The 19,711-nt window shown below is 40.5% G+C and overlaps 8 protein-coding genes and 1 pseudogene across 10 annotated transcripts; 6 read left to right on the forward strand and 3 right to left on the reverse strand.

Annotated features, from left to right (window-relative positions):
- The first annotated feature begins 52 nt into the window (after positions 1–52).
- On the forward strand, positions 53–2,292 carry LOC127247296 (mediator of RNA polymerase II transcription subunit 21). Of its 2 annotated transcripts, none has more exons than XM_051269093.1 (4): positions 53–418; positions 1,527–1,604; positions 1,800–1,851; positions 2,057–2,292. In XM_051269093.1, exons 1-4 carry the CDS (start codon positions 206–208, stop codon positions 2,131–2,133), a joined length of 420 nt encoding a protein of 139 aa, XP_051125050.1. In that variant the 5' UTR covers positions 53–205; the 3' UTR covers positions 2,134–2,292. The 2 variants fall into 2 exon arrangements, with proteins under 2 accessions (XP_051125050.1, XP_051125051.1); XM_051269094.1 differs by having other exon boundaries at positions 2,062–2,292.
- A 77-nt stretch (positions 2,293–2,369) lies between these two features.
- On the reverse strand, positions 2,370–6,710 carry LOC127247291 (polyadenylate-binding protein RBP45). Of its 2 annotated transcripts, none has more exons than XM_051269088.1 (7): positions 6,257–6,710; positions 5,302–5,767; positions 3,718–3,773; positions 3,498–3,628; positions 3,292–3,388; positions 3,037–3,213; positions 2,370–2,677 (listed from the first exon to the last, which is right to left on the reverse strand). In XM_051269088.1, the coding sequence occupies exons 1-7, from the start codon at positions 6,599–6,601 to the stop codon at positions 2,675–2,677; spliced, it is 1,275 nt and encodes a 424-aa protein (XP_051125045.1). In that variant the 5' UTR covers positions 6,602–6,710; the 3' UTR covers positions 2,370–2,674. The 2 variants fall into 2 exon arrangements, with proteins under 2 accessions (XP_051125045.1, XP_051125044.1); XM_051269087.1 differs by having other exon boundaries at positions 3,718–3,779; positions 6,257–6,709.
- A 284-nt stretch (positions 6,711–6,994) lies between these two features.
- LOC127247293 (uncharacterized) lies at positions 6,995–8,098 on the forward strand. The gene has a single exon (XM_051269091.1). It carries the CDS (start codon positions 7,289–7,291, stop codon positions 8,096–8,098), a length of 810 nt encoding a protein of 269 aa, XP_051125048.1. The 5' UTR covers positions 6,995–7,288.
- A 278-nt stretch (positions 8,099–8,376) lies between these two features.
- Positions 8,377–9,104, forward strand: LOC127247297 (15.4 kDa class V heat shock protein). The gene is made up of 2 exons (XM_051269095.1): positions 8,377–8,530; positions 8,609–9,104. Exons 1-2 carry the CDS (start codon positions 8,386–8,388, stop codon positions 8,866–8,868), a joined length of 405 nt encoding a protein of 134 aa, XP_051125052.1. The 5' UTR covers positions 8,377–8,385; the 3' UTR covers positions 8,869–9,104.
- Positions 9,105–9,411: 307 nt separating this feature from the next.
- LOC127247294 (derlin-2.2-like) lies at positions 9,412–11,769 on the forward strand. Its single transcript, XM_051269092.1, has 6 exons — positions 9,412–9,806; positions 9,979–10,078; positions 10,437–10,651; positions 10,751–10,834; positions 11,063–11,116; positions 11,221–11,769. The coding sequence occupies exons 1-6, from the start codon at positions 9,708–9,710 to the stop codon at positions 11,404–11,406; spliced, it is 738 nt and encodes a 245-aa protein (XP_051125049.1). The 5' UTR covers positions 9,412–9,707; the 3' UTR covers positions 11,407–11,769.
- Positions 11,770–11,924: 155 nt separating this feature from the next.
- LOC127247295 (pentatricopeptide repeat-containing protein At1g61870, mitochondrial-like) lies at positions 11,925–13,035 on the forward strand (annotated as a pseudogene).
- A 140-nt stretch (positions 13,036–13,175) lies between these two features.
- LOC127247292 (cardiolipin synthase (CMP-forming), mitochondrial) lies at positions 13,176–15,919 on the reverse strand. The gene is made up of 8 exons (XM_051269089.1): positions 15,364–15,919; positions 14,900–14,966; positions 14,728–14,802; positions 14,575–14,626; positions 14,159–14,244; positions 14,000–14,077; positions 13,595–13,689; positions 13,176–13,514 (listed from the first exon to the last, which is right to left on the reverse strand). The coding sequence occupies exons 1-8, from the start codon at positions 15,867–15,869 to the stop codon at positions 13,424–13,426; spliced, it is 1,050 nt and encodes a 349-aa protein (XP_051125046.1). The 5' UTR covers positions 15,870–15,919; the 3' UTR covers positions 13,176–13,423.
- A 410-nt stretch (positions 15,920–16,329) lies between these two features.
- LOC127247286 (probable serine/threonine-protein kinase PBL23) lies at positions 16,330–18,673 on the forward strand. Its single transcript, XM_051269080.1, has 6 exons — positions 16,330–16,580; positions 16,870–17,015; positions 17,119–17,300; positions 17,418–17,607; positions 17,683–18,074; positions 18,161–18,673. The coding sequence occupies exons 1-6, from the start codon at positions 16,513–16,515 to the stop codon at positions 18,377–18,379; spliced, it is 1,197 nt and encodes a 398-aa protein (XP_051125037.1). The 5' UTR covers positions 16,330–16,512; the 3' UTR covers positions 18,380–18,673.
- A 228-nt stretch (positions 18,674–18,901) lies between these two features.
- Positions 18,902–19,240, reverse strand: LOC127247405 (uncharacterized). The gene has a single exon (XM_051269234.1). The coding sequence runs from the start codon at positions 19,238–19,240 to the stop codon at positions 18,902–18,904; it is 339 nt and encodes a 112-aa protein (XP_051125191.1).
- Positions 19,241–19,711: the final 471 nt, after the last annotated feature.

Raw genomic sequence — 19,711 nt, forward strand, 5'->3', positions numbered from 1 at the left:
GGCCACGCTAATTTGATTTTATACTTAAATTATACGTAGATAATACGACAAAAATTTCCAAACCCTATTTTTCCAGTGGGTTCTCTCTGCCTTTCCCGACTGCCGCCCTCCGCCGCACCGGAGCGGTTCCACCGGTTGGACGGATATTATCCTTAATCCACGTTTTTCGCTTTGTTATTTCTGATCTGAAACACTTTTGCGAATTATGGATATAATATCACAGCTGCAAGAACAGGTGAATACGATAGCATCTCTTGCATTCAACACCTTTGGCACGCTTCAAAGGGATGCTCCGCCGGTGCAGCTGTCGCCTAATTATCCGGAGCCTCCCGCCAATGCTACCGGTGTGGAAGACCCGACGAGTCTGGCCGAGCAGCCCAAGCTACTTAGTGCTGAATTGATAAAGGCGGCCAAACAGGTTAGTTTTTGTTTTTTTTTTAATTTTAAATTAGGAGTGTATTTGGAGGAAATTCTTGCGGGTTCTGGCTTAGGCAATTAGTTTACGTCTTTAATTGGATAATGCTTACAGTGGAGTTTGTGTGCATTGTGGTGGATTGATTTTCATATCTAGTTATTTCCTTTTTCAATGCCTGGTTTCGTTTTATATTTTACAATTGAAATCTGGAATTCCTTGAGGTTACGAATCATTGGGGTAGATACACACAAATTACTTGCTAGAGACTACAATCACTCAACTTGTTAGTTAATCATGGTTTTGATCTAATGGGGATTAGTGTTAGTAAATACTATGATATTAGAAATTGAAGTAACCTCAGCATGCTTTCAGTAGTTTAAAATTAAGGCAAGTGAAATCATACTTTGAAAATTTTGATATTGATACACCACCTGTTAACAGCACTGATCTGGGCTGCGGTTTGTTTTGTTTTGGTTGGAAAGCTGTCATTTTGTAGCTTATATTCTTCAGTTCTCTTTTCTAGCAAATGCTATCTGGCCTCCAAGGATAGACAGCTCCTGAGATGTTTTTGTTTCTTGTCATCGCCGGAGTGATAGAAGTCCATTCACTTGTATTGTATGTTCAATGGTTATTCCCACATGAAGTTAAGAAGTGGCTTTGGTTCCCAGTTTCTTTTTGTTTGAAATGAATTTCAACTAGCTTAAATAGGCTTCATTTTATTTGATTCCTGGTTTTTTGCTTGTTTTCAGTGATCAGAATTTAATGTGGTAAAATCTGGGCACAGTTGTAGGTAAAGCTTTGGAAACATAATACGCATATTGCAGATCAGTTAACTGAACGAATAATGTGCCTGCTAGAGGTTCAAACTATGCTGAAAAAGACCAACTTTAATCCTTCCTATTTAATTTTAAGTGAACTCCTTGAATATAGGCATGGAGAGCTATGTAAATAATGTAAATAGTAGTTTCTACTTTCTATAAGAAATTTGTTGATGGTTGATAAACTTATTCTGTGTTATCTTCTCATCTATTTGGAAAACTAGTTCACCTTATGCTTATTTTTTCCCTTCCCTTATCTTGCTTTGGATTTTCAATGAATATTTCCTCCACAGTTTGATGCATTAGTTGCTGCGCTCCCATTATCCGAGGGGGGAGAAGAAGCTCAATTAAAAAGAATTGAAGAACTCCAGGTGAGAAAGTTCCACTGTTTGTGAGAAGGTTATGCTTTAGTTCATAGTTGCCTGCAGTTTGCTGCATACCCCTAATTTCATATCATCCTATATTCCTTTGTCCATCCATCCTAGTTTAATAGCTGCCCCGGGTGTGGTCATTTTCTTCACAAGAACCTGTCGTATGCCTTACCACAAAAAGAATCTCACTTGCAGGTTGAAAATGATGCAATTGGACAGGAACTACAAAGGCAACTGGAAGCTGCAGGTGAGATATCTCTTACTTTTGTTCATCCATCAGCTTTGGTATATATTTCATTCCATGCTGGAACTCAAACCACACCAAGATTCTTAAAATTTCACTACATCGATTTGATTCAACCAGCATGTTGTATTTGTTAGTTTGTTTGCTATTTCACGCTTGGAATGCATATAAATGGACCGATTGGTTATGATTGCGTGTGTTGTTCCAGAGAAGGAGTTGAAGCAGGTACAGGAGCTATTCAGCCAAGCCACAGATAACTGTCTGAACTTAAAGAAACCTGATTGATCAACTAATTGATGCAGATTATGTAGTCTAGTTTGATTTTTGGTTGTTTATTTAGTGTGTACATGGTGAATTTGGATTCTTCATGTTATTTGAGGTTGCAAATCTCAAATCCTATAATGCAATTCAATAAAAAAAATATGCATCATTATGCCATTTTTCAACATAATCATAGTAACCTAGTGGTGAATTGGTCTCAAACTCAGCCATGATCAGATCATATACGAGTAAATGCATCCTCAGAGAACAACCATCACATTATTATAAGGGCAAATAACTTCATATAGATAAAAAGCTGACACAAAGAAATCTAAAACAGTATTAAATCAGATCAACTCTCATTCACTCGCTCCCTCTTCATAACAGAGTCGAAAACACACACAAACACACTCAAATCATCATAACTACTCTCGTTCAGAAACACTATCCAGCCAACAGGTTGGCATTAAAGAGAGTCAGTGAATAATTGTTGGAACGAACGAAACCGAACAACATACAACTGCTCTGCTGCATTTTGATGCCCCATTGACGCCATTGGATTTAATCACTGCAAAGAATTCAATACCTTTTTTCAGTACTGGAATAACAAGATTTATAAAAGAGCATGGTAACTCCAAGAGTATTGGATTTCTTATTTGTGTCTAAAAAGAAATTAAGAAACTCCACAATTCTCTAGACATACCGGGGGTAACAATACTACGGGAAGTGCATTGGATTTTATTCAAATAGAACTACGAGCATGCTTCTAGTAAGGGATTCAAAACTTTACAATTTCTAGGTACACATATTTATGGAAATTAATCAGGGCTACTGCAATGCATTTTTTTTCCCACTAAAAACTAATGGGAAATGCAGTGACCATGTTAGAAGATAGAAAACTATCAGCAAGCATGCATGCATGCATACCTGAGGTTGTTGCATCATCTGCTGCTGCTGCTGTGGAGGTGGCGGGTAGTTTCCATATCCAGGGTACCCTCCAGCATAGTATAAACTTGGATCCTGTGCAGCTGGAGCATAACCATAGGTTTCATATCCTGGGCCATATCCATAATAACCTCCTCCATTCCACTGGTTCGGGTCAACCTGAATCTGGAGGTTTTAGTAACCAGTGTTGCCATATACAGCGAAATAGCGAATAACACAACATTGGGAAAGACAAACCTGTTTGTTAGAAGGGCTACGTCCCCATGAGAGTCGGATACTCTGTCCTCCCAACTGGGTTCCATTCAATATTCGTAGGGCTTCTTCAGCACAGCTTCTGTAATCATAAATGCATTAGAATTCTGAAGGGAACAGCATAACTATATAATTACTTTCCTTGCATTCATCAAAAAGAAAAGAAAGAGCAGCTGCCATTATCCAATTACCTATCAGCAAATTGGACAAAACCGCATCTTTTGCCCACTGGTATCTTTACATGAAGCAACTGTCCATATTGTCCAAAAACCTGTCTTAGATGCTCATCTGTGACATTTGAGTCTAAATTTCCAACAAATATCTGCAACAGAAAAAGAAAAAAAAAGTGAATAATTGTGTCTAGCCATTTTTTTCATAGAAAAATTATAGAACAATAATGTATTTACTAACTGTGGTGTTTGTTGGATCATCCTCACTTGGATTTCCTTGCGATGTTTGGTATGATGCTGCAACTACACCATATCAAAATGAGATGCAATAACCTCTTTTAAGAAAACACAGGGGAGAGAAACAATCAAGCAAAAAGGAAATTCTTCCAATGAAGGAAGCAAAAAAGCTTGCTCTTCAGCTCCATAGATAACAGTAGATTATATGCATCAATAAACATAATGAGTAGCGACTACCAATATTAGCAAAGAACACACAAGATGAAATCATAAATTAGCTTACCAGAAAACTCAAAAAGCATAGTGCATAATAGCAAGAAAACCACCAAAATAAAATGTCAACATAAGTGAACCATAGATGGCGCTACTAAGACCAGAAAAGATTGTAGCCTTGGCTTCAAATAAAACAATGGGATGCAAAAAAGAAACATGAATTGCAGGAAGAGCATCCATTGGGGTTTCATGAAATTTTTCTCTTGGCTGTAATATTTACTATTAACTTTTTTCCACCAAATGGGGAAAAAAGGAAAGGAAATTATACCAATTCACTCTGAGTATGTTTATTCATCTGCTAGAACTCCTAAGTTTCCCATCAGTGTGGAAAAAATAAAATTTGCAAACCACTACCACCAGCCTATCTAGAATCCAGCAGACTGTAGCGCTTAAATGGCATTGAGTAACTTTTAGAGTGACACATGTTTTAACACCGACTTTATATTTTTTATAAAAGTTAAAAGGAGGCATCAACCAAAGCCTATTAGGTTGAGGATATAATTGTGGAAAGAAAATAGAAATTTAGAATATTAAAAAAAGAAAGCAACTCAACAAAAAGAGATGCTGGAAAAAAATTGCTCTAAGTTTGCACAATTGAACCTGTGTGCTGTAAGCAGTTTCACTGACCTTAGATTGTCACCCATTATCCATCATGAGCCATTTCTATAAGGAGTAGATCCAGTGATAAGTGCTTGGAGAGTAATAGGATGGGGGCAAAAAACAAAACCATCCACTATATTAAAGGCAAAAAGGAAAAGGTACAATGCGATAAAGAAAAATTAAAGGGGCTGTAATTTAGAATAATATTTAAAGGGGGTTGAGCAAAATGTAACTTGACTTGGAGCTTATAAAGTAAAGGACCGGCTGTGGAAAGAAAATTGAATGAATGCCTCGAAACCAAAAAGTAAAAACATTAATTAAAACTGACCTACACAAAACCAGGCACTAAAAGGGTTATCATTTCAGCTGATATTGGCTCCAGGACCCTATATGATAGAGCCTCCTGACACCCTGCTTTGAGACAACCGGAGTTTTTTATAAGAATATGCAAATTTTAATACTCAGAACCGTAAAAGGTTTTATAATACTGGAAGGTAATGATGTCGCAATCCTTGCTTATCTTCAAGAAATCTAAGAGAAAGCAACTTAATAGCATTGCTGAACAAAGATACATCTATTCCAAAACAAAAAAGCCACCAATGCATTGAAACTGCCAAATTGAAACAAAGCATCATAGCAAATAAGAATGAAATATAACAGTAAGCACAAATTGTGGAAAGTTAATCCCTGGTTCAAAAGCTCCATATAGGCTTACCTTTGGTCTGACCACCGACTTTTTGTTTGTTGGCAGCAGGGCCAATTCGCATAGGCCTAGTGGAGCAAAACCTCCCATTCATCTCAGTCATAGCTCTTAATTGTTCACTTTCATCACCAAACCTCACAAATCCATAACCCTTCGTACGTCCTGTAATCCTATCTGTGACAACCTTGGCACCCTTAACAGAAGGATAATTAGCTCTAAAGGTTTCTTGAAGCATGTAATCAGTAACATCAGCTGCCAAATCTCCAACAAAGATAGTGTAATCAGGGGCATCATCACGCTTTTCACCAGCACCCATGGATGCCCAGTTCAATCGAAAAGTCTGCTCAACATTTGGCATTAGAGCACCATTAAATGTCTGCAAGTTCCTCTCTGCAGCACCATGGCTGACAAATTCAATGAAGCCATAGCCTTCAGATTGGCCAGTTTGCTTGTTTCGGATAACCTTAGTAGAGACAACCTACATAAAAAATGATTCAATTATGTCTATATCTCATAGACAATAGAGCCATCCCTCCACAAACTAACAACACCAACAACCTAATAACCAGCATATCCAACCTTCTTTGCAAAGCAGTATATCAACAAATTGTTTGCTAATTCAACACACAAAGCAGGGATTCTCTTATTGTTCTATCTACTGTTTATAATTTAACAACTAAGTAAAACACACAAGCTTCACAAACAAATAGCGATCAAGCCGCATAACAACTTATGTGAAGCTAGCGTAGACACAAGATCGAATTTTTAAATCACGTCACAAAGGTTCATCTAGAAATGCACATTGCAGAATTAAAATATATGCATATCTGTCACACAAGATATACATATGTTTTTACCTAAACCCAATTTCCACGCACGTACGTCCCAAACCTTACGAATTACGAATGATAACGAATAATAGACATTGTTATGCATAAGCAATCGATGTATAAATAGGCGTATATACCTCGCCAGCAGTTGCAAAGCAGCTATATAAATATTGCTCGTCCATCCAGTACTGCAGATCCCCGATCCACAAACTCCGAATTCCATCATCCACAATCGGTTGAGTTTGAGCCGTCGGCGCGGGGGCGTACTGCGGCTGTTGCTGCGGCGGGACACCGGAAGCAGCAGGACCCTGTGGTTGCTGATAGTAATAACCAGCGGCAGCCGGCTGCTGCGGCGGTGGAACCTGATACTGCGGCTGCTGCGGCATCCACTGCTGAGACGGCGGCTGCTGCGGTGGCTGCTGCTGGTACTGTGGTGGTGGCGCCATGGGAGGGGGCACCATGTTCGATCCCGGCTGCATCATCTTCCGAACCCTAGATTTGTTGCGAGAGGAGAAACTGGGATTGACAGGAAACCCTAATTAGGGTAACGAGAGGACGATGCCAGAGAAGGGTCCAGACGCGACGTGGGTCGAATTTAAAGCCTTTGGATTCAAATACGGCTGCCAGTGCCACACACAAAATATATTTATTTAATTTGTTTACAATTTTGAAATACCGAAAATGCCCCTCATCCAGTAGGGTTTCATGGATATGGATTCCACGTTTCATCAACAGATCCGATAAAAAATGCCGAAACTTCTAATTAAATTAATCATATTTGGGCTACACGCGTGGCCCAATTGTCGGCCCATCTTCCTTTCTTCCCCCACGTTCTTAAATCAAAGCTTGACTAAGATTGACCATGGCGTTGAGCAGCTACTGATTCTTCTTCCCCATAACTTACCTGGTATGGATCGGGATCACTCCTCTGGCAATCGTGCATTCTACTTGTTTATTTATGAATTTTGCCTTTTTCCGGTAGAGGTATACTCTTTGAGAACTTACTTCACTCATCCCTGTGCGTGAATTTCTTGCTGTCTTTGATCTTTAGCTGTTGAGTGGCTTGCATAGAAAGCAAGCAGTTCAAATTGCAAATTCAGTTGCATTAAGTTGTACGTATTCTTCGATTTAGCTTTGGAGAGGAGCACGGATAGATCTGGAAATTTGAGATGGATGTGCATTTGAAGAACTTGTTCTCTAGGTTTCAAGAGCAATTCGGGTCGGGTCCTGGACTGGGTCCTGGATCTGGAACATGCCTGATGAAGGTGGATGGGATCGGCCCCCCTTTCATCAGATCACTATATAAAGCAGCTGCATCTCTGTACAGGACCGATCCATGGCAGCGCCTGCGCCCCGGGCACCTTTTTGGGGTGAAGGTTGGGAAGGACAGGGATTGGTATGGGAGGAGGCAGCCATTCCCATGTGTTCAGTTCATCGGTGGAGATGGTGGGACTTTGGGGATTCATATGTTCAGGTCGCCGGACGATGCAAAGAAGGCGACCGGACCTCGGGAGACACTCAGAGTTCCCAACGTTGAGCTTCTGAGGGTGACTTATGAACTGGAATCTGTAATGCTTGCACCCCAAAAAAGACTGATGAATTTGCTGGCATTGGAGAGGTCCGGCGACGATCGATATCCTATTTTCGACGTTGCACGGTGCACGCCGTCCGGTGGGCTGGGGTTTAGGAATCCTACTGGCGAGGAGCTTAGGTTTGCTTGCGCTGTCATGAAGGCTGTTTCGTTAGTGCATCCACTCCTCGTCCATGGCATCCAAGCAGGTCCTAAGTATCCTTTATCGGCATCATTCGAGCCATTTATTGAGACTGTGGATGTTCAATGGCCAATGGAGATGGTGATCAAAGGGAATGACCTCGTCCCTGTTACGATATCACATCCTCCTAATCAGGGATACGAGGAGAAGAACAGATCGGCTGCAGAGAATTCAGAACAGCCGCCGGAGGAGGGGAGTTTTTGTTGAACCTTTGTATGAAGTAATGTATTGCAGATTATCATTCATTCTTGTTGTTCTTGCTATTCAGACATGGCCCATGTGATGAAGATATTTTGCCATGAAGCTTTTGAGTGATGCACAAAAAATAAGAACCCCGCAACGGAATTTTCTTGAAAGGGATAACTTTTTTTAATCAGCCAACTTGTGGAGCCAATCAAATCATGCCTAACTGTAGCTCTGCAAGTTGCAGGGTTGCAGGCAGAGGTCTATATTACACCAATGGATACGTGAAGCATCTTCACTGACAAAGAGAAATGGAGATTGCAGCATTCCATCCATGGTCTCCCCGCAGCCATTTCATCGCCTATGCCCTCAACTCGACTCTCCCCTTTGTCCCTAAGAACTATGTCCACTGGGTTGAGACCCCTGAATCTCATCTCTACTCAGCTGATATTCCAGGTACGTGTAACGGAAAGTCTCCAGAATTATTTCCCCAATTTTTTAGGGTTTAGGGTTTTGATTTGATTTGATTTGCAGGTGTGCGGAGAGAGGAGGTAAGCGTGGAGGTGGAGGATTCAAGGTACCTGATAATAAGGGCGGAATCGACAGAGGACCCCAGTAGGAGCTTCCATAGGAAATTCCGGCTGCCGGGGCAGGTCGACGTCGATGGAATTTCAGCCGAGTACGCCGCCGGCGTGTTGAAGGTTACAGTGCCAAGATCTTTTGTGAGAAGGGGTTTCTTCATCGACCCTGCTGATGTATCTCCAGACACCAATTTTCTTGCTAGGGCTGCTTGAAATCTTTGGTTCTATTCATTGCATTCCCATGAATTGGGATTTTTCTGGTTTTCCTGGATCCTGTATTGAAGTTCAACTGGTTTCTTGAATTTAGCTTTAGCAAAAATTTGGAATTTGATTCAGATCATCTTCTCCACCATACCTGTCTGGGTCATCTGATCTGCATAATGTAACGGGGAAAAATGAGAAAAGAAAGTGTAAAGTTCATCAATTATCAGGGCTTGTTTTGATTTCAAGATTCGGGAAGCCAATTTGTAATCAAGAAACTTGATATGAGCACAATGGGCTCTAATAAGATAGAAATCAATTAGTTAAAAACGACACTATTTTGACCTAAAAAGGGGGTTATTTTTTTATTCTACTGTGAGCCTAACCACGCTTTTAATCACATCATTGCACACGTGGACATGTGTTCATTGGTTGATCTTCGTCGATCGAGTATTTTATTGGTCCGTGTTTCTCACGCGGTTGCCATTGCGCTTGGTAGACAGAAACAGCAATCTTGAGCTGTACTCGAGAAGAGTATTTATATAAAATGAAATGAAATAGAACAGACGGTGAGTGAAAATTCTGTCCCAATTTCGGATTTGTTCGTTCCTATCGATACACTCGTGTGGTAGTTCAGGCCAGGAAAGATTGCCTGCCCTTTTTCGATTCTTGGACTTGTTTCGAGCTAAAAAGAGGGCATTATCGATCGATTCTTCAACGCTGGGTTATTGTCTGTCAATCTGGGTGTAATTTGTTGCTACTTGATTTCGCGGGGAGAATTGCTAGGGTTTCAATTTTCTTTCTTTGCTTGTTTTTTTCTTGGTTTTTGAATCACCATCCAAGGGAATTCAATGGCGCAAGCAGTGGAGGAATGGTACAAGCAGATGCCGATCATTACTCGGTCGTATCTCACAGCTGCCATTGTCACAACCATCGGATGTTCTCTCGATGTAATCCCCTGTTCTTTTAGCATTCAAATAATAATCTGTTTATGTTCAAGATATGGTCTCGTAGAGGATTTCTGTGGTGCTCAGTAATACATAGAATTATCGTTATGTTATTGTGCCATTGAAGGCATGGCTGCGCTTTGATTTCTTTCTCGTCTGCTGTTTTTATTTGTAGATTATATCTCCATATGATTTGTACTTGAACCCGAAGCTGGTCGTGAAGCAATACCAAGTGTGGCGTGTTATCACCAATTTTCTATACTTCCGCAAGATGGGTATGTGTCTGCATAACCTTAAACTAGCCAAGGTTAAATTTCTGATGTATATTTTTTAGTTTAGATTGTCCTTGTTATGACATATTTTGGTATTGGAATACTTACATAGCTTGTAGAGAACACTAACATTGGTTTTATCAGATGATGTGTGAGTTCATCCTGAAACTTCTTCCCTAGAACAGCAAATTTTCGATGAGATTTAACTAATAAGTTTATTGATTGTACTTATATTTTGGTTGACTTGTTAGAGGTTTTGTTGTGATGCTGATCTATTATACCGTTTATGCATGAGAGTTTTATCAAGCGGAGGGAAAGCTTGTACTCTCTGCTGACACAAGTTTGATATGTTTCTCTGCAGATTTAGATTTCTTGTTTCACATGTTCTTTCTTGCTCGCTACTGCAAACTTCTTGAAGAGAACTCCTTTCGTGGGAGGACAGCCGACTTCTTCTACATGTTGCTGTTTGGTGCTACTGTGTTGACTGGCATTGTGCTTATAGGGGGGATGATTCCTTATGTTTCTGAGTCGTTTGCTAAAATTATTTTCCTCAGCAATTCACTTACGTTCATGATGGTTAGTTGCATAGAATTAGTAACTTGATATAAACCACGTTTACCATGAAACCACATTGTAATTGTTTTTGCTTGAATTTGGCTTTATCCTGTACTGTAGGTTTATGTCTGGAGTAAGCAAAACCCGTTCATCCACATGAGCTTCTTGGGCCTTTTTACTTTCACTGCTGCGTATTTGCCATGGGTTAGTGAATTTACTCGCATCAATCTGCCTAATTTGTGATGTTCTTTTGCTACTTCCTATTTTCTCACACTGTTAATGATTTCTTATAAATGTGGGCATGTACATAACAGCATCTAACTGTATGATGCCTGTACAATTTAGCTTTTATCATAGTCCGATTAGTGTTGTGGCTTCTTTCCACACGCCTGATTACGGCGCTTGCTAATCCATCATCCCCATCTATTGCAGGTTCTTCTTGGTTTCTCTGTCCTTGTTGGTGCTAGTGCTTGGGTGGATCTTCTGGTATGCCCTTTTGTTTCAATTAGGTTCTTTACAATCTTCTTGTGGTTTCAATTGGAGACAGGTATTTGTGGTGATTTATCAAAAATTTCTTCAATTTGGTTCAGGGAATGATAGCTGGCCACGCCTACTATTTTCTCGAAGATGTGTATCCACGGATGACAGGCCGGAGGCCTCTGAAAACTCCTGCTCTTATTAGATCATTCTTCGCGGACGAGCCAGTAGTGGCGGCTAGACCTGCAAATGTGAGATTTGCTGCTCCACCGGCAGATGATGCTCAGATAGACCGATGAATGCTTACATGTTTTCACTAGCTCAATTTTCCCCAGTTTTTAACTCTGGTTGTCCTGTATAGCGTAAAGATGCATCATCATCCACCACATGAAACCTGTGTCGATTGTGCAATCGATCGAGCGGCCTCGTGTTGGTGAAGTAGAAGCAGTCATAGCCAATGCCCATGAAGAACTGAACTGAAATGCTTGTGGCACTTACTAGTTTGTTTTGTGTTTAGCGTTTGGACATACTCTCTCATTCATACAAAACATAAACACACAATGATGTATTTCTATCCTTTGATGCCATTGTCGAAACAAGGTGTGATGTGAATGTGATGCATACATTTACATGGAAAGAATGTTCAAAAGAAAATCTATAGATCCTATAGTCCAAATAGCTTAAATTCATGGTTGTAAATTGTAATAAAGAATAAAATGTTTTTAAAAGAGTTTCCTTTATACTTTTGATTTTTTTTTCGATGGTAGGTAAACAGCAGATATATAAAAATTTGTTCTTATTAATATAATCTTGGATAATGGCTCTGCACTGCAGCAAGCTCCGGTCAGTCATACTCCAATGGCGTCTGCTCTCCACAGCCACCGGCAGCGGCGGTTCCCGCTCACTGCTGCCTCTCATCCTCGGCGAACGGAATCCAGAGCGGATCCTCGATATCTGCCGATCCTCCACCCTTAGCCCCGAGTCCTTCCACGACTGACTTGCCTATTCCAAAGCGATTTCAAAGCTCAGAGATGCGAATCATTACGACGGAATCAGGTCTTTCATCAAAGAGTCCATGGATAAACTCCACAACAGATCGGAGTGAGTTGCTTCTCACTTCATCATCCTCTACGCTCAGGGCGGCCTTATTGACGACGCCATCAAGCTGTTCGACGAAATGCCTGAGAAAGGCATAGAGAGGAATGTGAAGACGTTGAATTCGTTGATGTACTCGTGCACTTTAGCCGGCAAATACGGCGTGATGAAGAGGATTTTTCACGAATTCCCCATGAAGTACGATCTCCATCCGAATTTGGACACGTACAACGTCGTCCTCAAGGGGTTCTGCCAGTCAGGTAGCGCAAGCGAGGCGCACGCCAGGCTGGCGGAGATGGAGACAAAAGGTATAACTCCCGCTACAAAAACGTTCACCACAGTGATCGCCGGGTTCTACATGGTGGAAAAGTTCAGTGACGTTGGGGTGATTTTAGCATTGATGAAGAAATACGGCATAGTGCCGAACATTAGCATATACAACGTCAGAATCCAAAGCTTATGCAAGCTCAAAAGATCAGCTGAGGCCAAGGCATTGTTTGATGGGATATTGGCCAGGGAGAAAGGAAGCTGGGCATGGCGAAGAGCTTGTTCAAGGAGATGATAGATAAAGGGATGGAACCTGGATCTGAGTGTTATTTCACATTGGCTTATTACTTGTGTCAGGGGAGGGATTTTGAGGAAGCATTGAGTGTATGCAAGGATTGCATGTCCAAGGGTTTCGTCCCGAATATTACGACGATGAAGTCTCTGGTGTATGGCTTTGGTGGGGCATTGGGAAGGTTAGGGAAGCCAGGGAGATTGCCCGGTGAAGGGGAAATTCTCCAAGAATTCTTCTATGTGGTCTGAGATTGAGGAAGGATTGGATTGAGGTATTTTTTTTGTCTTGGTTTAGGATGACCACTTGAGTTCAATTCTGTCATTTTAAGGATTCAAGTGTTTCTTCACTATTTGAACAGCAAAATAAGATAACCTCTAATCTGATTCATCATTTAGAACAGATGTTGATGTGATTTTACATAAATAGCTGATATAAAATATGTACTAACTTGCCCGTGAAACTAGTCTTATTTGTTGTTTCTACACTAAACTGATAGACCCCTTACAAAAGCATTAAAAAACAGAGACAGGGGATCTTATATATCAACCTTTACTTTCTTCTGTAGATAAAAAAAAAAATAAAAGAACACATTAAGCTAAGAGAAAAGGGTATTGAGGGCATCATCCAGAACTCCCAACTGGTGTTCTTCAGACTTAAAAGAGCTAGCTAGACTTCATCAATGAAGCTCCATTTTTCCAGTACTGTCCACCATATGCTGCTGTAGAAGCCACTGTTGTTGATGCCACTAACCAACTGCGATGCAGGTTGAAGAGAAATGGGCTGTTCATATTTCATATACATTGGACAATGCTGGTGTGATGCAAGAAAAATACCTTAAATAGTTTATGTAAATCTGGGTCTGATCATTTCCGAATTCTGGTTGAAGTAGAGCTGCTGCAACTAAGATGAGCTGCAAAACTGTATTCACCTGTGTTTGCATTTGTGCATTAATTAGAACCTTGATATGATGCTTGTGAGTCAACACAAGTAGTCGGATACTGAAAACAAAAGCTCAACTTCTAAGGCTATGATTACTTCGATTTTTTTTTTTTCTTTTTTCTCAATTTACTTACTATGTCGTATGCTATTTCATCTTATAGAATATCACATTCAACCTACTATCTAAACAAACACAAAAGAATCAAATAATCACCAATAAAGATACTAGAAATTTTGAGATTTCATTATGTTTGTATTGAGGTAACTTGTATGGTGCAAGCAAAAGTGAATATATGTACCTTGCTGATCAAGAGAGGCTCAACCCTTTGGACATGAGCTCCATTGAGATCAAAGAAGTCGCGCCAATTTTTCCGCCGCTAATAGGACAAAGACTCACATGATGTAAAATTCTCAAGTACACAAAACTGTATAGATAAATCAATGCTTGCTTTACTCACCTCCCAATCAAAATTGGTCGCCCGTTTGTAAACTGCACCGCCTACAAGAGCAGCATCGCGCAACACAACAAGTGCAACCAGTCCAGCTTCACCCAAAAGTGAAAAAAAGCAAGTAAAATTTTCATCAAGTTAATCTGAACTCCATTCTTGAAGAGAAGGAGAGAGGGCAAAAAGCTTTATGACAATAAACATAATAATCAATGAGTCAAAGGACCCAACCACCCTCTGGGTTTGTAACTACAGCATATTTCTTTATTATGTATGCATTGCTAGCAGGAACGATTGTCTTTATCACTCTCACATGCGCACACACATACACACAAGCATCAGAGTTTCCAAGGGAAAATAAATTGATCAACAAGCAAAAACTATATAATAAGAGAGGACGAGGGGGGCCAAAACAATAAATTGCTTACGATGTAGGAGACCCTTATCCACCATTGCCACAGCTACACATCCAATTAGAACCTATATAAGTTTCAAAATGAAAAATGAGGTGAGGAGACAATCACCAAGGAAAATTTCCTTACTACTCATAGGATACAAAATAGAGAATACTTTCAACATACCTTGTCTGCAAGAGGATCAAGATAGGAACCAACAACAGAATTGATTCGCATTTTTCTAGCCACAAAACCATCTAACTGAAAATTAAACAGGGAGAATACATAAAGGGTCAATTCACCATACTATCACAATCGATAACCTCTACCCACCATAAAGGAGAAAATAAATCGATACCCAATCAGTAGCTCCTGATATAGCAAGTCCAACAAATGCCGAGGAATACATGTCATGTACAATCATCCTGAAAGAATGCTCCAATCAGAAACAAATTAAATATTTCCTTCAGCCTCAACAAAGAAAAGTTCCAGTTCATGTGAAATCATCATGGCATATATATTTGGTTAACCTTAACATCCCCCCGAAGCATAGACTCTTATTCGACACAATCCCTCACAAATGGCAAAATTTTGTAAGCAGTACCAATGCCACAACATATGATTTCTCAGACAGAATCTTAAATCACAAAACCAACAACGTCAAAAGTTTATACTAGCATCAGAAATAGGTAGAAAAAGGGAACACATTTATTTTGCCTATCTGGAGATCGCAATGTATTAGAAAGACAGCTTAGTGTACTCTCTTCTATTTGAAAATTCTTAAATATAAGTCAGAATTAAATGAATATACCAAGAACTCACCATCCAAGCAACGGACCAGAAAGCATCCGACTGAATGAAATGAAGTTTGGAAGATTCAAGTAACTGTCACTGATCCCACCGTCTCCAACACCAGCATCAACCTCAGCGCCATTTTTAATATCCTCCTTACCATTCTGATTTAACTGCCTCGGAGGGTCACATCCAATGTTGTACCGAAAGGGTGGCCGGGGAATCAATTGCAGGGCCCGGAGTCTAAATAAGCTCAAAACGGCGCCGGATTGGAGCAGTAGAGGAGTGGCGGATTGCGAAAGCTTCCATGGAGGGTTAGAGAGGAAGAGCGGTCCCCAAACTGGTGAAAGAAACCTCGACCGGCCGAGAAAGTGTCGGGTAGTATAACTTTCCGCCGGCTGCAGAAACGAGGTTGCAGCCGACGAACGAGAGGATAACGATAGCGAGAAGAAAGCCCTGGATTTAGCGGAATCACGAAGATTGGGGTTCTTGATTGTTCTCGACGCTAGGGTTTTGATTGATCTGAAGATGGCCATTAACAAGGAATTTCAGGCGACGAGGGTTCAGGGGAGGAAGACAACTACGGCTGCACGTGCCAAGGTCGAAGCACGTGTTTGCTAATTAACAACGATTCTTCAAAAGGCGCTATTCCTGGAAAGCGACTTCTTCACAAGCATTTTCCCTTCGTAATAAATGAGTAAAAATTATTCTTGGAAAGCGACTTCTTCACAAGCAATGTATTATATTTATAATTATCAATTTTTATCCATTGAAAAAAATTTTATAAAAAATTCTGATCCTATTCAAACTAAAATTTTGCCCAGTCACCTGTGTCATCCAATCAAGCAAAATTTTTGTTTGAATGAGAAAAAAACGATTTTACCGCGTAATAAATTCAGTCATTTGTTAGAGCCGTCTAAATGCAGGTGCCTTTGGGGTGGGGGTGGGGGTGGGGGTGGGGTTAGGGGTAGGGGTCCTCCCTACCTACCCATAGAAGCTACATCATCAAGTGCTGATTTGGGACTTGTTTCAGCTGTCAATGGTAGTTGTGAGTATGAAAGGCCATTGAAGTGTTCATAAAAGCCAAGCCCACAAACAAAACAACAGAGCATCATTTCTCATCTATGGAAAATGACTTGGTGGATGGATAACTTCTTGTTTGAAAATTGAAGTGTCGATATGGTTAGTCGTACAGTTTGTTCAAAAAAAGGAAGAGCCCCTTTAATCCCCCACCCGAATCCAATGTGGTATGTTGTCACTAAGCTGGCAATAAAAGTGGTTGTTTGTTCCCATGATTACTGTTCATGTTTCTTAATTGTCTCATTAAATTTCAATTTGAATGATTGCTTTCTAACTGTGTGCCTTCTTTAAGACCAATCTTTACACAGTTCTGTAATGATCTTTAAGGTCTTCTTTGGCATATTACTTTGATGGCCATAACAGCAATATAAGCAAAACAAAGAGATACTGCAATTTGTGATGATTCTTGTGAATCAAAGAACTAAGGTAGGAGATGAGTATTCTGTCTTGTTGTAGGATGAGACCAAGTGACACAATGGGGAAGGCTTCTCTCAAGGTATCCAAAGATACTCTTCACAACATTAAGGGGGTCAACGAGTATGAGTATGTCAATGCAGAGGGATTGTCAAACATTCCCAGAAGCATGTCGATGAATGCTGCTGGTTAGAATCCACAAAGCATCCAATTTTGAGTTTTTGAGTGTCTTTCCACTGTTATTTCAGGATCTACCTGAAATCTAACTTCTTGAACCATAATGTTGTCCAGGTAGAAGGAAGCCAAGGGTAACAGAAGATGCTGCAGTAAAGCATGGAAATGTAAGAGTCCATACAGAGGTCTTCACCTTTCGAGAGCTAGCAATGGTCACTGAGAACTTCAATATCAATCTGCTTGTTGGTGAAGGAGGTTTTGGGAGGGTCTACAAGGGATGCCTCAAGAAATCAAACCAAGTATATGTTAAATACCATCTTTTTTTTTTTGACTGATTAAAAACTATATTTCCTATTATATATATATATATATATAGATATATTAGCAGATTCATGCTGCATTGCTGTTGTCTCCAGATTGTGGCTGTGAAGCAGCTGGATAGAAATGGTGTGCAAGGAAACAGGGAATTCTTAGCAGAGGTTCTGACACTGAGCCTGGTTCACCACCCGAATCTTGTCCGGCTAATCGGATACTGTGCTGATGGACAGCAGAGAATATTGGTCTATGAGTACATGCCAAATGGATCTTTGGAAGATCATCTCTTTGGTAAGTTTAAGCCAACTTTTGTTAGGTTTTCTGATGAGCTTTTTTGAGTTGATGTTTCTGATGGTTTTTTTGCAGATTTATGTCCAGATAAGAAGCCACTGGATTGGCACACTAGGATGAAAATAGCTAAAGGTGCTGCTAAAGGCCTAGAGTGCTTGCACGACGCAGCAAATCCTTCAATCATATACCGGGATTTCAAGCCTTCCAACATCTTATTGGATGAGAAGCTCAACCCAAAGCTATCCGACTTTGGACTTGCTAAGTTGGGTCCAACAGGAGGAGAGGATCATGTGTCCACAAGGGTGATGGGGACGTATGGCTACTGCGCACCGGAATATGCTCAGACAGGACAGCTGACTGCAAAATCTGATGTCTATAGTTTTGGGGTTGTGTTCCTCGAGCTCATTTCTGGAAGAAGAGCTATTGACAACCAGAGATCACCTGAAGAGGAGAATCTAGTAACTTGGGTCAGTTAAAATTTATGTTTTGACTTCATATACAGGCCTCGGTAATCCTAGCTAGATGGTGTTTGATTTTAGCCGCCAATTTGCAGGCAAAGCCACTTTTCAAAGACAGGGCGAAGTTCACTTTGGTTGTGGATCCATTGCTCGAAGGAAATTTCCCAATGAAGGCCCTGTACCAAGCACTAGCTGTTGCAGCAATGTGTCTGCAAGAGGAAGCCAACACGCGGCCCCTGATTGGAGATGTCGTGACAGCACTTGAATACTTGGCCAGCAGGACAGATGAAGTTTTAAGTGAGACACAGCCGTAAGAAGATCATATCCGGATGGTTACATTTTCATGGAGAAAACATTAAAGAGAGAATTTGTGATTCTTTTGTGTGCAACAAAGGTTCTTGCTGTGCTCAACACATTGGAACTTTGTCGTATGCCTGTTATGACTGGTTTTGTGTAGGAAGGACCGATTTCTATCAAGAATGCTTCCACTGTATTATTGTGAAATGGAATTTGCAAGCAGTGATCAAAAGCACAGTTGTATATGATGAAATCTGTGATTGTTTAGTTCTGGTTTCATTTAAAACTGAGGTGAAGATGTTAACTTCATAATGCAACTAAAGTATGTCTTCCCTAAAGCCCACACAAACTACATCCTACTTAAAAATGGTTTGTACACAACTTACACACAGCCGAGTGTAAAATTCCTCCGGATATGGCGTAGGATTTTTCTCCATACAAATAACAGAAGCATGAAGGCAAGGACAGGCAGAGAGCAATTTCCGAAAGCAAAAGATGGTTTATCAATAGAAGTACATAGAACTAGTACAAGTAATAAATTAGACATCATATCTCTTGGAATCAGCTCTGAGATTTTGATAACTGAATCCGGGGATTTCATCTAGTCTGGGGCTGTTTGCAACTTCCACCAAAGAGCAAATCCCTGGTGTGATTCCACTACTCCGTCTCTTCTTTCTCTTCCAAGGAACCCGCGAGAATCTGAAACTAGGCCAAGAGGGACATCCATCCATCTTCATTTCTTGACATTGTCTGTCTGAATTCATCTTGCTGTCGCCGGGCTCCGTGTCCAGCTTTCTGAAGTACTCAATCTCCCTCTTGAGGAGTGATCCTATGGTTCCTCGTGTACCAACCTCTAATGGGATCCTCCCTGTAGCCATGCTTTTATACAAATTACCAGTTTAGAGAGACAAAATGAAGGACTGCTTGGGCTGCAAGTCTCTCTGCCTGTTAATGTCTGAGGCAGAACTTGCCTTCAAGAATGGTATATATAAACATGGCTACTTGTATTAAGTGGACAAGCATGAGACTCTCCATGATTATAACTAAGGGGAAATGTGATTCATCATTTGTGTCTTGCAAACCAGGAGGCACCACAACACTGTAGTTTACTCTTCTACTTTGGTGCTTCCTTTTGCCCTTTCAAGCAATGATTGCACTAAGAAGCATATGATGATGATTGTCTTCACCACCAAACAATCTTCTTGTTGCTTTATCATCTTCAAATTGTTTCATTACTTACTTCCTCTCTTAGTTTATTGAAGGGCTCTTTCTAAAAGACCATTCTGGTTGGTTGATCAAGCCATAGCCTTTTTAGGTGAGTGGTCATTATTATGTGCTTCAAAGTGGGA

This window comes from Andrographis paniculata, unplaced genomic scaffold (assembly GCF_009805555.1).
Source record: "Andrographis paniculata isolate CXL003 unplaced genomic scaffold, ASM980555v1 Contig32END, whole genome shotgun sequence".
NCBI lineage: Eukaryota > Viridiplantae > Streptophyta > Magnoliopsida > Lamiales > Acanthaceae > Andrographis > Andrographis paniculata.

Excerpts from the sequence above, each read along its gene's own strand:
- LOC127247294 (XM_051269092.1), top strand. The coding sequence starts at position 9,708 with ATGGCGCAAGCAGTGGAGGAATGGTACAAGCAGATGCCGATCATTACT. Across the intron at positions 9,807-9,978 it reads CCATCGGATGTTCTCTCGAT|ATTATATCTCCATATGATTT; the intron begins GTAATCCCCTGT and ends TTTTATTTGTAG. Across the intron at positions 10,652-10,750 it reads ATTCACTTACGTTCATGATG|GTTTATGTCTGGAGTAAGCA; the intron begins GTTAGTTGCATA and ends CCTGTACTGTAG.
- LOC127247293 (XM_051269091.1), top strand. The coding sequence starts at position 7,289 with ATGGATGTGCATTTGAAGAACTTGTTCTCTAGGTTTCAAGAGCAATTC.
- LOC127247291 (XM_051269087.1), bottom strand. The coding sequence starts at position 6,601 with ATGATGCAGCCGGGATCGAACATGGTGCCCCCTCCCATGGCGCCACCA. Across the intron at positions 3,780-5,301 it reads AGTCGGTGGTCAGACCAAAG|TTGCAGCATCATACCAAACA; the intron begins GTAAGCCTATAT and ends GATATGGTGTAG. Across the intron at positions 3,629-3,717 it reads ATGATCCAACAAACACCACA|ATATTTGTTGGAAATTTAGA; the intron begins GTTAGTAAATAC and ends TTTCTGTTGCAG.
- LOC127247296 (XM_051269093.1), top strand. The coding sequence starts at position 206 with ATGGATATAATATCACAGCTGCAAGAACAGGTGAATACGATAGCATCT. Across the intron at positions 419-1,526 it reads TGATAAAGGCGGCCAAACAG|TTTGATGCATTAGTTGCTGC; the intron begins GTTAGTTTTTGT and ends TTTCCTCCACAG. Across the intron at positions 1,852-2,056 it reads AAGGCAACTGGAAGCTGCAG|AGAAGGAGTTGAAGCAGGTA; the intron begins GTGAGATATCTC and ends GTGTTGTTCCAG.
- LOC127247286 (XM_051269080.1), top strand. The coding sequence starts at position 16,513 with ATGGTTAGTCGTACAGTTTGTTCAAAAAAAGGAAGAGCCCCTTTAATC. Across the intron at positions 17,016-17,118 it reads CATGTCGATGAATGCTGCTG|GTAGAAGGAAGCCAAGGGTA; the intron begins GTTAGAATCCAC and ends AATGTTGTCCAG. Across the intron at positions 18,075-18,160 it reads AGGAGAATCTAGTAACTTGG|GCAAAGCCACTTTTCAAAGA; the intron begins GTCAGTTAAAAT and ends GCCAATTTGCAG.
- LOC127247292 (XM_051269089.1), bottom strand. The coding sequence starts at position 15,869 with ATGGCCATCTTCAGATCAATCAAAACCCTAGCGTCGAGAACAATCAAG. Across the intron at positions 14,967-15,363 it reads TCTGGTCCGTTGCTTGGATG|GATGATTGTACATGACATGT; the intron begins GTGAGTTCTTGG and ends GCATTCTTTCAG. Across the intron at positions 14,627-14,727 it reads TTGATCCTCTTGCAGACAAG|GTTCTAATTGGATGTGTAGC; the intron begins GTATGTTGAAAG and ends AAACTTATATAG.
- LOC127247405 (XM_051269234.1), bottom strand. The coding sequence starts at position 19,240 with ATGGCTACAGGGAGGATCCCATTAGAGGTTGGTACACGAGGAACCATA.
- LOC127247297 (XM_051269095.1), top strand. The coding sequence starts at position 8,386 with ATGGAGATTGCAGCATTCCATCCATGGTCTCCCCGCAGCCATTTCATC. Across the intron at positions 8,531-8,608 it reads CTACTCAGCTGATATTCCAG|GTGTGCGGAGAGAGGAGGTA; the intron begins GTACGTGTAACG and ends TTTGATTTGCAG.